Source organism: Mya arenaria, chromosome 14, assembly GCF_026914265.1.
Source record: "Mya arenaria isolate MELC-2E11 chromosome 14, ASM2691426v1".
Lineage (NCBI taxonomy): Eukaryota > Metazoa > Mollusca > Bivalvia > Myida > Myidae > Mya > Mya arenaria.
The window spans coordinates 63,862,056-63,879,439 of NC_069135.1; the positions used below are offsets into that span (position 1 = coordinate 63,862,056).

Genomic DNA, 17,384 nt, shown 5'->3' on the forward strand with positions numbered 1-17,384 from the left:
GATTAAAGTCCCAGTATCTCTGTATTAGATTGAGTGACCTATTTTCATACAATAAGGTTTTTAGTCCCAGTATCTCTGTATTAGATTGAGTGACCTATTTTCATACAATAAGGTTTAAAGTCCCTGTATCTCTGTATTAGATTGAGTGACCTATTTTCATACAATAAGGTTTAAAGTCCCAGTATCTCTGTATTAGATTGAGTGACCTATTTTCATACAATAAGGATTCAAGTCCCAGTACCTCTGTATTAGATTGAGTGACCTATTTTCATACAACAAGGATTCAAGTCCCGGCATCTCTGTATCAGGTTGAGTGACCTATTTTCATACAATAAGGATTAAAGTCCCAGTATCTCTGTATCAGATTGAGTGACCCATTTTCATACAATAAGGTTTTTAGTCCCAGTATCTCTGTATCAGGTTGAGTGACCTATTTTCATACAATAAGGTTTTTAGTCCCAGTATCTCTGTATTAGATTGAGTGACCTATTTTCATACAATAAGGTTTTTAGTCCCAGTATCTCTGTATCAGATTGAGTGACCTATTTTCATACAATAAGGATTAAAGTCCCAGTATCTCTGTATCAGATTGAGTGACCCATTTTCATACAATAAGGTTTTTAGTCCCAGTATCTCTGTATTAGATTGAGTGACCTATTTTCATACAATAAGGTTTTTAGTCCCAGTATCTCTGTATCAGATTGAGTGACCTATTTTCATACAATAAGGATTAAAGTCCCAGTATCTCTGTATTAGTATGAGTGACCCATTTTCATACAACAAGGATTCAAGTCCCAGTATCTCTGTATTAGATTGAGTGACCTATTTTCATACAATAAGGATTAAAGTCCCAGTATCTCTGTATCAGATTGAGTGACCTATTTTCATACAATAAGGTTTAAAGTCCCAGTATCTCTGTATTAGGTTGAGTGACCTATTTTCATACAATAAGGTTTAAAGTCCCTGTATCTCTGTATTAGATTGAGTGACCTATTTTCATACAATAAGGATTAAAGTCCCAATATCTCTGTATCAGATTGAGTGACCTATTTTCATACAATAAGGTTTAAAGTCCCAGTATCTCTGTATCAGGTTGAGTGACCTATTTTCATACAATAAGGATTAAAGTCCCAGTATCTCTGTATTAGGTTGAGTGACCTATTTTCATACAATAAGGATTTAAGTCCCAGTATCTCTGTATTAGATTGAGTGACCTATTTTCATACAATAAGGATTTAAGTCCCAGTATCTCTGTATTAGATTGAGTGACCTATTTTCATACAATAAGGTTTTTAGTCCCAGTACCTCTGTATAAGATTGAGTGACCTATTTTCATACAATAAGGTTTAAAGTCCCAGTATCTCTGTATCAGGTTGAGTGACCTATTTTCATACAATAAGGTTTAAAGTCCCAGTACCTCTGTATTAGATTGAGTGACCTATTTTCATACAATAAGGATTTTAGTCCCAGTATCTCTGTATTAGATTGAGTGACCTATTTTCATACAATAAGGATTTTAGTCCCAGTATCTCTGTATCAGGTTGAGTGACCTATTTTCATACAATAAGGATTCAAGTCCCAGTATCTCTGTATTAGGTTGAGTGACCTATTTTCATACAATAAGGATTAAAGTCCCAGTATCTCTGTATTAGATTGAGTGACCCATTTTCATACAATAAGGATTAAAGTCCCAGTATCTCTGTATTAGGTTGAGTGACCTATTTTCATACAATAAGGATTCAAGTCCCAGTACCTCTGTATTAGATTGAGTGACCCATTTTCATACAATAAGGATTAAAGTCCCAGTATCTCTGTATTAGATTGAGTGACCTATTTTCATACAATAAGGATTCAAGTCCCAGTATCTCTGTATTAGATTGAGTGACCTATTTTCATACAATAAGGTTTAAAGTCCATATATCTCTGTATTAGATTGAGTGACCTATTTTCATACAATAAGGATTTAAGTCCCAGTATCTCTGTATTAGATTGAGTGACCTATTTTCATACAATAAGGATTAAAGTCCCAGTACCTCTGTATTAGATTGAGTGACCTATTTTCATACAATAAGGATTAAAGTCCCAGTATATCTGTATAAGATTGAGTGACCTATTTTCATACAATAAGGATTAAAGTCCCAATATATCTGTATAAGATTGTGTGACCTAGTTTCATTAAATAATGATTGAAGTCCCAGTATATCTGTATTAGATTGAGTGACCTATTTACATACAATAAGGTTTAAAGTCCCAGTATATCTGTATAAGATTGAGTGACCTATTTTCATGCAATAAGGTTTAAAGTCCCAATATATCTGTATTAGATTGAGTGACCCATTTTCATAGAATAAGGTTTAAAGTCCCAGTATCTCTGTATTAGATTGAATGACCTATTTTCATACAATAAGGTTTAAAGTCCCATCATATCTGTATTAGATTGAGTGACCTAGTTTCATACAATAAGGTTTAGAGTCCCTGTATCTCTGTATAAGATTGAATGACCTATTTTCATACAATAAGGTTTAAAGTCCCTGTACCTGTGTATTAGATTGAATGACCTATTTTCATACAATAAGGTTTAAAGTCCCAGTATCTCTGTATTAGATTGAGTGACCTAGTTTCATACAATAAGGTTTAAAGTCCCAGTATCTCTGTATTAGGTTGAGTGACCTATTTTCATACAATAAGGATTAAAGTCCCAGTATCTCTGTATCAGATTGAGTGACCTATTTTCATACAATAAGGTTTAAAGTCCCAGTATCTCTGTATTAGGTCGAGTGACCTATTTTCATACAATAAGGTTTAAAGTCCCAGTATCTCTGTATTAGATTGAGTGACCTATTTTCATACAATAAGGTTTAAAGTCCCAGTATCTCTGTATTAGATTGAGTGACCTATTTTCATACAATAAGGTTTAAAGTCCCAGTATCTCTGTATTAGATTGAGTGACCTATTTTCATACAATAAGGATTAAAGTCCCAGTATCTCTGTATCAGATTGAGTGACCTATTTTCATACAATAAGGTTTAAAGTCCCAGTATCTCTGTATTAGATTGAGTGACCTATTTTCATACAATAAGGTTTAAAGTCCCAGTATCTCTGTATCAGATTGAGTGACCTATTTTCATACAATAAGGTTTAAAGTCCCAGTATCTCTGTATTAGATTGAGTGACCTATTTTCATACAATAAGGATTAAAGTCCCTGTATCTCTGTATTAGGTTGAGTGACCTATTTTCATACAATAAGGTTTAAAGTCCCAGTATCTCTGTATTAGATTGAGTGACCTATTTTCATACAATAAGGATTTAAGTCCCAGTATCTCTGTATTAGATTGAGTGACCTATTTTCATACAATAAGGATTAAAGTCCCTGTATCTCTGTATTAGGTTGAGTGACCTATTTTCATACAATAAGGTTTAAAGTCCCAGTATCTCTGTATTAGATTGAGTGACCTATTTTCATACAATAAGGATTAAAGTCCCAGTATCTCTGTATCAGATTGAGTGACCTATTTTCATACAATAAGGTTTAAAGTCCCAGTATCTCTGTATTAGATTGAGTGACCTATTTTCATACAATAAGGTTTAAAGTCCCAGTATCTCTGTATTAGATTGAGTGACCTATTTTCATACAATAAGGATTAAAGTCCCTGTATCTCTGTATTAGATTGAGTGACCTATTTTCATACAATAAGGATTAAAGTCCCAGTATCTCTGTATTAGATTGAGTGACCTATTTTCATACAATAAGGATTTAAGTCCCAGTATCTCTGTATTAGATTGAGTGACCTATTTTCATACAATAAGGATTTAAGTCCCAGTATCTCTGTATCAGATTGAGTGACCTATTTTCATACAATAAGGTTTAAAGTCCCAATATCTCTGTATCAGATTGAGTGACCTATTTTCATACAATAAGGTTTAAAGTCCCAGTATCTCTGTATCAGATTGAGTGACCTAGTTTCATACAATAAGGTTTAAAGTCCCAGTATCTCTGTATCAGATTGAGTGACCTAGTTTCATACAATAAGGATTAAAGTCCCAGTATCTCTGTATTAGGTTGAGTGACCTATTTTCATACAATAAGGTTTAAAGTCCCAGTATCTCTGTATTAGATTGAGTGACCTATTTTCATACAATAAGGATTTAAGTCCCAGTATCTCTGTATTAGATTTAGTGACCTATTTTCATACAATAAGGATTAAAGTCCCAGTATCTCTGTATTAGGTTGAGTGACCTATTTTCATACAATAAGGATTTAAGTCCCAGTATCTCTGTATTAGATTTAGTGACCTATTTTCATACAATAAGGTTTAAAGTCCCTGTATCTCTGTATCAGATTGAGTGACCTATTTTCATACAATAAGGATTTAAGTCCCAGTATCTCTGTATTAGATTTAGTGACCTATTTTCATACAATAAGGATTTAAGTCCCAGTATCTCTGTATTAGGTTGAGTGACCTATTTTCATACAATAAGGTTTAAAGTCCCAGTATCTCTGTATTAGGTTGAGTGACCTATTTTCATACAATAAGGTTTTTAGTCCCAGTATCTCTGTATCAGATTGAGTGACCTATTTTCATACAATACGGATTAAAGTCCCAATATCTCTGTATTAGGTTGAGTGACCTATTTTCATACAATACGGATTAAAGTCCCAGTATCTCTGTATCAGATTGAGTGACCTATTTTCATACAATAAGGTTTAAAGTCCCAGTATCTCTGTATCAGATTGAGTGACCTAGTTTCATACAATAAGGTTTAAAGTCCCAGTATCTCTGTATCAGATTGAGTGACCTAGTTTCATACAATAAGGTTTAAAGTCCCAGTATCTCTGTATTAGATTGAGTGACCTATTTTCATACAATACGGATTAAAGTCCCAGTATCTCTGTATCAGATTGAGTGACCTATTTTCATACAATAAGGTTTAAAGTCCCAGTATCTCTGTATCAGATTGAGTGACCTAGTTTCATACAATAAGGTTTAAAGTCCCAGTATCTCTGTATCAGATTGAGTGACCTAGTTTCATACAATAAGGTTTAAAGTCCCAGTATCTCTGTATCAGATTGAGTGACCTAGTTTCATACAATAAGGTTTATAGTCCCAGTACCTCTGTATTAGATTGAGTGACCTATTTTCATACAATACGGATTAAAGTCCCAGTATCTCTGTATTAGGTTGAGTGACCTATTTTCATACAATAAGGTTTAAAGTCCCAGTATCTCTGTATTAGATTGAGTGACCTAGTTTCATACAATAAGGATTAAAGTCCCAGTATCTCTGTATCAGATTGAGTGACCTAGTTTCATACAATAAGGTTTAAAGTCCCAGTATCTCTGTATCAGATTGAGTGACCCATTTTCATACAATAAGGTTTAAAGTCCCAGTATCTCTGTATCAGATTGAGTGACCTATTTTCATACAATAAGGTTTAAAGTCCCAGTATCTCTGTATTAGATTGAGTGACCTAGTTTCATACAATAAGGTTTAAAGTCCCAGTATCTCTGTATCAGATTGAGTGACCTAGTTTCATACAATAAGGATTAAAGTCCCAGTATCTCTGTATTAGATTGAGTGACCTATTTTCATACAATAAGGACTTAAGTCCCAGTATCTCTGTATTAGGTTGAGTGACCTAGTTTCATACAATAAGGACTTAAGTCCCAGTATCTCTGTATTAGATTGAATGACCTAGTTTTATACAATAAGGACTTAAGTCCCAGTATCTCTGTATTAGGTTGAGTGACCTATTTTCATACAATAAGGACATACATTCTCTAAGTAAAGGTGAGGAACTCATTTAAAGGGTCAAGACACGAGGATGATGTGAATATGTATTTTTTCCAGCCTTTTGCCTAGTGACGTAGTATTATAATATAATACAAATATATTTTACTTGTGAAAAATAAAGGAAATTCAAAATTGTTTAGTAGTGGTTTGATAAAAATTCGGAAAACTGAACCTCGTTTGCATTATATAACCTTATTCCTGTGTTATGAATTAAATGACCCATTTTCTCTTCTATGAATGATGACAATACCTGGCTGGTACACATGGGGCATGAGTTTTCCATGTGCTTTTCATCATATAAATGAACAAACGACATGCTATTCTAGCCCTGACATGGCAAGTTACTTCGCTTTTGACTTGACATGAAGTTCAATGACCTTTTTAAAATCTCTGTTTTAGACTTAGTGACCTTTTATATATCATAAAAACTGCTCTAAAGGTTATCATGAGGAGTGCAATAGGGCTTAAAACACGAGGAAAATGCAAAAATGTAATGTTTCAAGCCTTTTGCCTAGTGACCTAGTTGTATAGTTTATATCAATTATTTGAACTTTATTATGATTTGTGACCAAAAAGACTATTCAAAAATGTTGTTTAGTGATTTGAAACTATGTCAGCAAAAATCCAACCTAATTCCTGCGTTATAAATGAAATGACTAATTTTCAAGTTCAATATAAAATCACTTCTGCCTATGAATAATGGCAATAATTTGTTACAAATAACTGGTTAACATGGGGATAATAATGTTAAGCATGCTCTTCTCTGGGTTAGCCTCATAACTTTTTTTCATCAAATGTTATACTGTTATACTTTACCTTTATATAACAAAGGCAAACATCGTTCTAAAGATTAATTACCAGTTTGGTAAAACGGAGATGTCGAGGGAAACAGGGATTTTTCTTGTATTTAATTCAATGACCTAGTTGACCTTCTATGACGGTGACCTTCAACTACAACTAGTCTTAATAATAAAATGAAAAAACTAACTATGAAAAGCTAACAATAAGCTTGGTATAGTTACAAAAATAAAAGTTTACATATACTGAAAATGGTCTTGTTGTTAAGCTGTCCACCTCTCATCTAAGAGGTTATAGATTCCAGCCCCACCAGTGTTATCTTCTCTTGACATTACAAACATGATATTATCATAGGTATCTACACTGAAAATGGAGAAAGATAAAGATCTAGTGAAGTTACTTTTCAACCAAGTTTTTTTCACAAACAAACAGGACCATATCGCTGGTTTGTTCCAAGTTTGATAAAGATCGGTCAATTCTTCTTGCAAGGTTTTCGCAATCATAAGTTTGTTATCGTGACAAACAATTTTATTATGGGATTTTAATAAATATTTCTGAATATAATGTTCAGATAAAATATGTATCATCAATCGCTAAGTTATTAGACCACATTTTGATAACATTTCCAAATTTTAAAAGCAATATCAACGCCTTGAACATAAATACTTAATTGACAAATACAGGGACAGGACTATAGATAAAAACAACAATAATCAAACACGCTGTTCAGGAGCGGTATTCAATATTGATCTTAATTGGATCTCAGAATGATATAGCCAATCGGATTGCGTGAAATAAATAACGGACTTTTACCGTGAAACAAGTCAATCCTGTATGACCATAAGGAAGGCTTTAGTTTCATACTGAATACTATTCTAGAAGCAAAAATAACGCATGCCATTGCAATATTTGTTTCATATTTCCTGTTGGTATGCACCTCAATATAAAATAGTGTTTTTAATATTGTTGTGTTCAAAAGCATTCTCTAGAAAATCGTTACTTCTAATCTAATGTCGCGATGGTCTACAGTTTTTTAATTAAAATTAATGTTATAAAAGTCACAAATGCTATCTGTTCTTTACAACGTATTTTGTTTGTTTTGTTTCGCTTGTGTCTTCATTTGATACATTTTTTCGTGTCGTCACATTTTGCGAATCGGATGACGTCACGTTCTTGTCGTTATGGAAACTCCTCTGTGTCATTGGCGTAGGAGAATTGCTTGACATGCTCCAAGAGTCGCTTATCCGTTGCTAAGGAAATGAAAACAAAGTAGAATTACGCTCAAAATAATTTGATCTTAATTTGTTTTGGGTATAATACACTTATTCTATGGAGTTTTAAAGCAGAATTCCTCAAAATTTCCATGAGATAAGCATTTTGGTTAAATCCTCTGAACGAAAAATAAATCATAAACAAGTCTATTAGGTTCTTGAAGAACCAATGTATAATAGCTTATATCAATTACATGTACACAAGTAGTTTACATGGCCTTGAATATGAATCGAATGAAATGTTCAAAATTACTTGTGAAATTGACCGGTAACTGAATGTAATAAAAAAATCCCTGAATTGTATATCAAACAAATACTTATTTGCTGTTAATAATCTGATCTTAAACTTACATCAACCAAACGCTTCCGGTCTGAAAAAGAGACAACACGAAAATCAAAGCACTGTAGGGCATTAGGGTGAGGATCAAAAGTGAAGTATTTAATATTTTGTTAAAAAGAGAGTTCATCTGTAATTATGTATATATATATGCTCTACTAAAGTTTTGTAATGTAAGAAAGTTCATTCCTTGTTTTAAGTTTGTGTAACAGTTTAAAAAGACTAATAATGGTTATAGGTATTTCTTATACACAGTTAATTGAAAAAACGGTTTTATTGGGGCCTTAAGTTATACTTCAAAAGTTGACATAGCAAATCAACTGCACTTGTTATTGCATGGAGCTTAGTGAAAACATACCTACCTAATGCATATTTAAAGGTGTTCGGCATCTTGCTGTCAATGACGGCTGTGTAAAAATGAAAATGCCATGGTCAAATAACAAATGAAAACTATTACAAATCTTACAAATTCAAACTTGTCATGCTTCTATAAAACAATTTGAAAAACGAAGTGTAAACACATGCATACTGTCTTAACTTTAAACATAGATTAAGAAACTCAATTATAAAAAAGCGTTTTGCGATCAAATTGTAGTGAAGTAATAGTTAAAGTTAATTATTATATAGTTTGACCAATTTGTTTCGGTAAATACATTTTACAACCTTTTAAGTGTTTAAGATTTTAGTTTAACTTATCAGTATCTTATGAGTAAAATCAATAACGGCTAATTGCTGATTTACCCAATTTCCTGTTGTATAAATACTGCCACTCAATTGGACAAAAGCTAATTTCGAACATTAAACTGTTATTATGATTGCTGTTGTCAAATATATCTATCATGATTTGAGTTACCGAACTTAATATAATGGTTCTTGATTCTGCTCGTCTGCAGAGGCAGTAGTAATTATCATTTTATTTATGTTGCTACAATATAGTATATTCGCCACTGAGCCTTTTCACTTTTTCACAATTGGTTTGCTTACGTTTTGCCAGCCTTATTTTCTTTTCATGGTGTTTCATATGGTGGAAAGTTAACATCTGGTTAATATATTTCTTAGATTTCGGCTGCATAGCTGAAATAAATAAAGAAACAATACATTACATGACATTAAAATATTCCCAAACAATAAAATAATTAAAACTCAAATTTAAAATTGAAACACTGAACTAGAGCTGTTACAGGAGTAATGAAACATGATATTCTCGTTCATTAACATATATTGCATATATAGCTAATGCAGATGTATTTTTCAACAGAAATCGGAAGTGCATTGAGCGATTTTTCAATGTTTCGGGGCCTAACAGCGTTTGTATAATATGTCCATCGGCTCATTATTTAAATTTTCTTCCGGGCTCTATTGGCAAATTCGTGATATTTCAAGTGTAAACCGTATCAAATCAGAATAATGTTATAATATGGTATGCTTTTGGTACACGAATGAGGCTCTGTCCTGTTTAAATATGTTAATCATCTGAAAATAGCTACATACGGGTACTCCTGATTCCACCTTGTTGCATAGACATCACCTTCTTATCGCCTTGGTAACGACGCGGACCTTAAAAAGTTAATCTATATCATAGCAGGTATATTAAATTGGTAGAACATGTAATTGAGTGGACTTGTCATATACTATTATTCCACTCTGTTGCATCGACAGCATCTTTAATTGCCTTGGTAACAACGCATGCCAAGAAAGGTAAACGAACTCAATGATTTCGTGTAGACAAATATAATTTCAAGCGTCTGATGAAGACAGTTCAATATTTAAACATATATTTGCGACATTCAATTAATTATTGTTGTATTACACATGTTTTCTGCTACATAATTAGTATGGATGAGTAAATGCGCTAAAACATTTTTTTAAATGTTGATGTATTACACTTCTATTATTTCTGTCTTGTTTTGGGTGATTTGATTAATCTACAGCATTGACTTTTATCGTTTGTCTTCGCATAAGATAAACAGAACGTTAATGAAGAAATAAAGAGGTTAATGAATACATAAATTGATATAAAACTATAAGTAGAAAATTATTGTAGAAATAAAGACGTAAATGAATGACCTTACTTGAATGATTAATTAGATAAGAAGAAAAATCATTCAAGAATAAAGAGGTAACCGAATTAATTAAATTATAACAGAAAGTGAAAACGAGCAAATAAATCTTAACACAATTGTTTTTATGATTATATTACCATTTTTATTTTTTTTAAAAAATCAAGGAAAATTGTTATCAACATTTCTTACTGAACAGCAAATCGTATTCATCCATGATGTTCAAAAACCACAATAACATAAAATAAAAACACACAAGTTTTAAACGTTTATAACAAAAAAATTAACATATGCACATCGTTTTCAGAAGTCTCATCTATTCATAACATTCAATGCAAACTGAGCCATTTGCGTAATCCTTTTTTAAAAAGCAAAACGTAATAAGCATTTTCTTTGAAGAATGTCAGCACGTTTCATTAATAAAATTAAGTTTTCCTCATGCATGTACATCTGTAGCAAATATTTTAAAATTTAATCCACAATTTGTTCAATCGAAATCCCTTTTACAGAAACTGTTGGCGCAAGTCTGTTCAAATACAAGTCGATAATTTTGTATATATCGTCAGCCATATTGTAATACTTTTGGCGTTCGCTGCCACGATAGTTCTAATGGAGCGAAATTAATTAAAAACTGGTGATAACACTTTTGCTTAATACAAACATGGCAAACGTTTGAAACGTCAATAGTTTACTGCTGATAGCTCACAAAAGTGTTTGTTTTAATAAAAATGAAAGATAAATATTGAAAAGCTGTTTGATGGAAGTCAGTTTATTTAGTTTGAATAATTGATAACATTGATAAAAATACAAACATTTCAATACCCAGTTTGTAAATATAAGGAAATCTATTGTATACGAGATTGGCAACTTTAATGATAAAAGCGCAAGCGCTTTCTTAGTTGTGGTTAAACATTGTAAGTATATACTTACAATAATAAATAGTTTTATATATTGTTGCACAAAGTCTGTCGACAATATAAATATGGTTTGGTGTCAAAAACTCCAGAATACAGAATCAAATATTCAATATATTCATTAAAATAGTGAGCACTAGTGAATTAAATTCCCATTTTTGTATTAAAAATGCAACATATTTATTTTAATACTTGTACTGTATCGTGTATTCATATATACTTGAAGGTTATAATCTACAACAAATACTTCTTAGATGATGGGTATATGTAGCATAAGTCTGGTTTCAATATAAGTCATGTCTGGTATAAATATTGAATATTCGTTGTTAGAAATTTAGTGTTAATATTTGGAATTTACAAACCAAGTTGATGATCAAAGATAAGCAAACTCCTTTGAAACAAGTTTGATAGATAGTCGAGTCGGGTGGAACTGTCCGGAACGAGGTCACATATAAGATCAAGTACTTATTGACGTACGTATAATATGGGTCAGGTCTGACAAATACTTTATACAAGCCTCAGCGTGTCTGCTATGGGTCAAGATTTACAGAGTATTTGAGTTAAAAATACATATATGTGTATGATATGGGTCATATCTAATATACAGTTAAGCCATTTCTTTTATAAAACCCTGATTACTGGATAGAGACCTCCCTCGTTCTAGCATATCTTCTGCAAGCCTGCCATAAGTAATGATTTACACAATAATAACTCTTCTGTCGTGTAATTTAGTCTTGGAGATAGAAGCAAGCTTCTGTACAAAACGAACTTATTATTAATTTCTGTAAATATTATTTAATTCTCTTAAGTAGCATGAAGGTATACTGTGTATAAGGTATTATTGAATTCCGGCAACCGAATCTTAAATTACGGAATATATTGCACTTGATATACGTGTTTCAACATCGGGTCTGTATTTTAATAAGAAAACAATATACCTGTATCTTCCGTGTTTGTCCACCCAGCGGAAAATGGTGTCGCTATTCTGAACGTATTTGATAAGGGGCGAGCACTCTTGTTCTGTTTTGGCCAAACTGAGGTGTCGGCGTAAACATCTCTTTTTTTGTTATCGGGGATTGGAACACTTTTAGCCTTTTCTTGGTGTATGTTTTCGTTTTCGTTTGGGACTGCCTCTAGATAATCTTTTTCAGAATCACTTATGTTGTCGATATTGTCTTCTGAATTATTTTCAACAAATGTTAAAGAGGCGCGCTCGGAAAATGTCTCGGACGCCCGAGATTTTAACGTTACACCGTCATCATATGGTGGAATTATATCAACTGAAGAAACATCAAGATTTATGTCTAAATTAAGCATCCAGTTTGGAATATTAGCTGATGGTGCAGACTTTGCGCGTGAGGTTTTATCAATACTTTTTCGGATAGCCTCAATAGTTGAGAGTTCCTGATAATATGACGTCACTTTCTGTTGTTCGTTCTGCTCAGAGCAGGTCTCATGTCGACCGAAATCCTTCACTGCTGAGTCATGACTGTAAGTTGGGTGAAACTGAGGTTCTGTTGCCCGTGACCTCGAAGCATTCTCTGGTGGTATTTTACGTTTGTCTTGCAAACGTTGGCGCTTGTTAGAATTCCGTTCGCGTGCACCAGGATGACGTTCCTTCCGATCAACATTTCGCGGCCTCAATTGGGCGTATACGTCAGAATTTACAAAAAGCATATTCTGTAAATACAAACGTAAAAGAAGTTTGTCATAAGAATGGTCAAAAGAGCAAATAACATAAACACTAAATAACCCCTCGATAGTTTGGCGTATACTTCAGATGTTACAATTAGCATATTTTGTTAATATAAATGCTATAGAAGTTTTTCAAATGAAAGGTAAAAATGACAGACATCATTTACATTATCCACAGGACAAATCAATTTGAGTGCTTTATAGGTCATTATTGCAACTAAAAGGCAACGATATAAAGGACATTCCTCCATTTTCACATCAAACTTCGATGGCATAGATGTGACATTTGTGAAATATATATTTATCTCGTTCCCACGACTTAGTGCGACATGGCCACGGCTTTCTAGCTAGTTCATACGATTTAGTAATCTCGTGTCATAATTCAACGATTTACTAACTCGTTCCCACAACATGGTACGTCATGGCCGCGACTTAGAGATTACCAAGTCGTGGGTATGACAAAATTAAGCCATTCTTACTTCTGAGAACTAGTTATTAAGTCATGGCCAAGGGAAAAATCAACCCCTATGCCATCGATCACTTGTTGATCGGATCAGTCGTAAGGTCAAAGCTAGGGGGAGGGGGGGGGGGGGAGAATTATAGATTGAAAAATTGCCACGGAGTTATTAAGCTTTCCAATTACTCCCACTTTATTCACATGTCATTTTGGAAGAATGAAGGTGCATCTTCTAGTTTTAGACACTTTAATAATCGTACAAAAACGGTGTTATTTTGTATAATGAAATGACAAAACTGTTCACATCTGCCGTACAATTATTTTTGTGAATAGACAGTCTGTCATTGTTATTTAAAAAAGTTGAATCAGTATAATTATACTGTCACTCGACAAAATTAAATCTCAAACCCTATGCTGCCGTTAAAAAGTTAAAAGTATGCATTCACCAATTAAACGTGCGAAACGCTTGCGACACTACAGGTTTATTTATTTTGGAAAATTAATACTTATAACATTTAAACATTACAACATAAACAAAATACAAAACAAAATTCAACATACGTTTATATCGGATATCCTTATTACCTGCACACTTTGTCAATTATCATTTCGAATTCAATTGAAATTGGTAAAGTTCAGAAGGACGGCTTTAAACCTCAACTCAACTTTATCGATAATCTACTATGGGTAGCAATATATAAATCACATCTACTTTGTGACGGCGGTTTAATCAAACACATTATAAAAATGGTAAACCAATAACCTGTTTAGGTTTTAAACTAAATATGTAAATGCATTTACTTTGTTTGCGGTGTTTTGATAAGCTTTATATACAAATTTAAATAACGAATCCCACATTGTGGTTGTATGTTTTTCAAATTGAATTGATCATGTTCCATTATAGTTGCGTTGCATTTAATGTCTAGGCGTTTGTTTTTTTTTAAACTAAATCATATTAAGCTTAAGCCCTTTACAAATCATATAGGCAAAAATTGTTATTTGATATTTAATGTACGAAATAAGACAATTTAATCGTAACTATCATAAAATAATTTCGATCGCAAGTCACTTTCACCTAAATTCTGTTATACGGGACTTGTATGAATACTTAGAACCTGGTTAAAGAAATGTATAGCTTGTTAATCCTAAGCAATGTAACAACTGTGTATTGCCCTTATGTCGGAGCATCATGTGTGTTTGATTTGGAATATGCCTTGTATATTGTCTTGGTGTTGGAGCATCACCAGTGTATTTCCCAGATGTCGTACCATCACATGTATATTGCTCAGGTGTTGGAGCATCTACACCGATGGTGTTGGAGCATCACCTGTGTATTGCCTAGATGTTTGAACATCACTTGTGTATTACCCTGGTGTTGGGGCATCCTTTTTTGTATTGCCCTTTTGTTGGAGCATCACTTGTGTATTGACCTGGTGTTTGAGCATCACTCGTGTATTGCCCTTGTGTTTGAGCATAACCTGTATATTGCCCTTGTTTTGGAGCATCTACTGTGTATTGCCCTGGTGTTTGAGTATCACGTGTGTATTGCTCTGGTATTGGATCATCACCTGTGTATTGTCCTTGTGTTGGAGCATTACTTGTGTATTGCCCTTGTGTTGGAGCACCACCTATGTATTGCCCTTGTGTTGGATTATTACCTGTGTATTGCCTTTGTGTTGGAGCATAATCTTTGTATTGATTGCCCAGGTGGAGTCGGAAAGCCCCTTTGTATTGCTCGAGGTTGAAGAATGCCCTATGTTTTGTCCTCTTTACAAGACATCATCTTGAATCTGTTCTGGTGTCGATGAAACCACTTTGTACTGTTTGACGTTTGATAAACCCCTGCTTATAGCCCTGATGTTGGAGCATCCCTCATGTGAATCCGATGTGCAGGATAATCTCTGGTATATTGTCCTGGTGTCGGAATATCCCATGTGTGTTGCCATGGTGTCCATCTGTATCACTATTAAGACGGAAATCACCTGTTTATTGCCCTGGTGAATGTGCTGAGCTGCCATCTTTTTGTTTGACCTCGGCCATCGGGTGTATGTGCGAAACGGCCATCTAGGTGTTTGCCCCGACCATCGGACGAACGTGCGGAACTGCCAATTGTTTGTATGACCTCGAAACGGACACCTTTATGTGTATGAGCTCAGCCATCTGGTGAATCTGCAAAACGGCCACCTGAATGAATGCAACATAAGTTATTGTACGTTACATCCTCATCAACATAACGCCCCCTAAATGTTGCACTTTCAGTGACATTATGCGCGCTTAATGCTGCACCATCAGTGACATAACGCCCCATAATTCCTGCATCAGCAATGACATTACGAACCATTAATGCTGCGCCAACAGTGAAATTACGATCCCTGATGCTGCACTACCAAAGACATAACGATCCCTTAATGCTGCACCACCAAAACATTAGGAGCTATTAATGCGGCACCAGCAGTGATATTACGAGCCCTCAGTGCTGCACCATCAGTGACATTACGAGCCCTTAATGCTGCACCAGCAGTGACATTACGATCCCTTAATGCTGCATCATCAGTGACATAGCGAGCCCTTAATACTGCACCACCAGTAACATTTCGAGCCCTTAATGCTGCACCACCAGTGATATTACGAGCTCTTAATGCTGCACCACCAGTGACATTACGAGGCCTTAATGCTGCGTAATCAGTGACATTACGAGACCTTAATGCTGCACCACCAGTGACATTACGAGCCCTTAATGCAGCATCACTAGTGACATTACGAGTCCTTAATGCTTCATCACCAGTGACATTATGAGCCATTAGAGCTGCACCAGCAGTGACATTCCGAGCCCTTAATTCTGCATCATCAGTGACATTACAAGCCCTAAATGCTGCACCATCAGTGACATTACGAGCCCTTATTGCTGCATCACCTGTGACATTACGAGCCCTTAATTCTGCATCAACAGTGACATTACGAGCCCTTAGAGCTGCACCAGCAGTGACATTAAGAGCCCTTAATTCTGCATCACCAGTGACATTACGAGCCCTTAATGCTGCACCACCTGCGACATTACTAGCCCTTAATGTTGCACCACCATTAACATTACGAGCCTTTAATGTTGCATAATCAGTGCCATTACGCCCCGTAATTCCTGCATCAGCAATGACGTTACGAGCCCTAAATGCTGCACCATCAGTGACATTACGCCCAATAATTCCTGCAACAGCAATGAAGTTACGAGGACTTTATGCTGCACCATCAGTGACATTACGCCCAATAATTCCTGCAACAGCAATGACGTTACGAGCCCTTAATGCTGCACCTTCAGTGACATTACGCCCCATAATTCCTGCATCAGCAATGACGTTACGAACCCTAAATGCTGCACCACCAGTGACATTACGCCGCATAATTCCTGTATCAGCAAAGATATAAATAATGCTTTATTACAGTGACAATACGCCACTAATATAAGATTTATCAAAATTAATACAATGTTTTTAATATTTTAAAAAGGATGAATAGATGTCGAAAACAACTGTTCTATGAAGGATACCGACTTGAATTTGAAAGTAAGGTGCAGATAACACGTTATTTCTACCTTATGAGACCAAAGTAGATCACAGTAAATCTTTTAGCATTCACCAATCATTTAATATGTTTGCGTTGTCAGCCATTAAATACACCATTACAATCTGGTTATCAGTAAATAATTATTTTGAAAGAAGGTAAAGTTTTATCACACAAAATGTTTGTTTTTAATACAAGTGCATGCATTGATTTTGAATAAAATGGTCACTATAAGCATTTTAACTTTCCAGGGTGAATGAAATTCCACCCACTGCCACTTATCCGAAAAACAATCCCTGCGTCAGAATTTGTTTTGACACTTATATATCATCAAAAGATGTTGTATTCGAAGTCAGACATAATAGCTTAATGATTAGGAAGGTTCCTTTCGTTGCGCTCACTCCACCCATTAAAATCATTAAGATTTTAATTAATGTCATCTGACTATTGTTTTAATATCTAATCTTTCTAAAGTGTGTTCCTCATCTGTAATCATAGGAATAA

At 34.2% G+C, this 17,384-nt stretch overlaps 2 protein-coding genes across 2 annotated transcripts; both read right to left on the reverse strand.

The window, feature by feature from the left end:
- Nucleotides 1-9,124: 9,124 nt before the first annotated feature.
- LOC128216390 (uncharacterized) lies at nucleotides 9,125-13,970 on the reverse strand. The gene is made up of 4 exons (XM_052922950.1): nucleotides 13,887-13,970; nucleotides 12,112-12,853; nucleotides 9,691-9,756; nucleotides 9,125-9,273 (listed from the first exon to the last, which is right to left on the reverse strand). The coding sequence occupies exons 2-4, from the start codon at nucleotides 12,848-12,850 to the stop codon at nucleotides 9,125-9,127; spliced, it is 954 nt and encodes a 317-aa protein (XP_052778910.1). The 5' UTR covers nucleotides 12,851-12,853; nucleotides 13,887-13,970.
- Nucleotides 13,971-15,730: 1,760 nt separating this feature from the next.
- On the reverse strand, nucleotides 15,731-16,720 carry LOC128216391 (uncharacterized). Its single transcript, XM_052922951.1, has 2 exons — nucleotides 16,633-16,720; nucleotides 15,731-16,527 (listed from the first exon to the last, which is right to left on the reverse strand). The coding sequence occupies exons 1-2, from the start codon at nucleotides 16,718-16,720 to the stop codon at nucleotides 15,731-15,733; spliced, it is 885 nt and encodes a 294-aa protein (XP_052778911.1).
- Nucleotides 16,721-17,384: the final 664 nt, after the last annotated feature.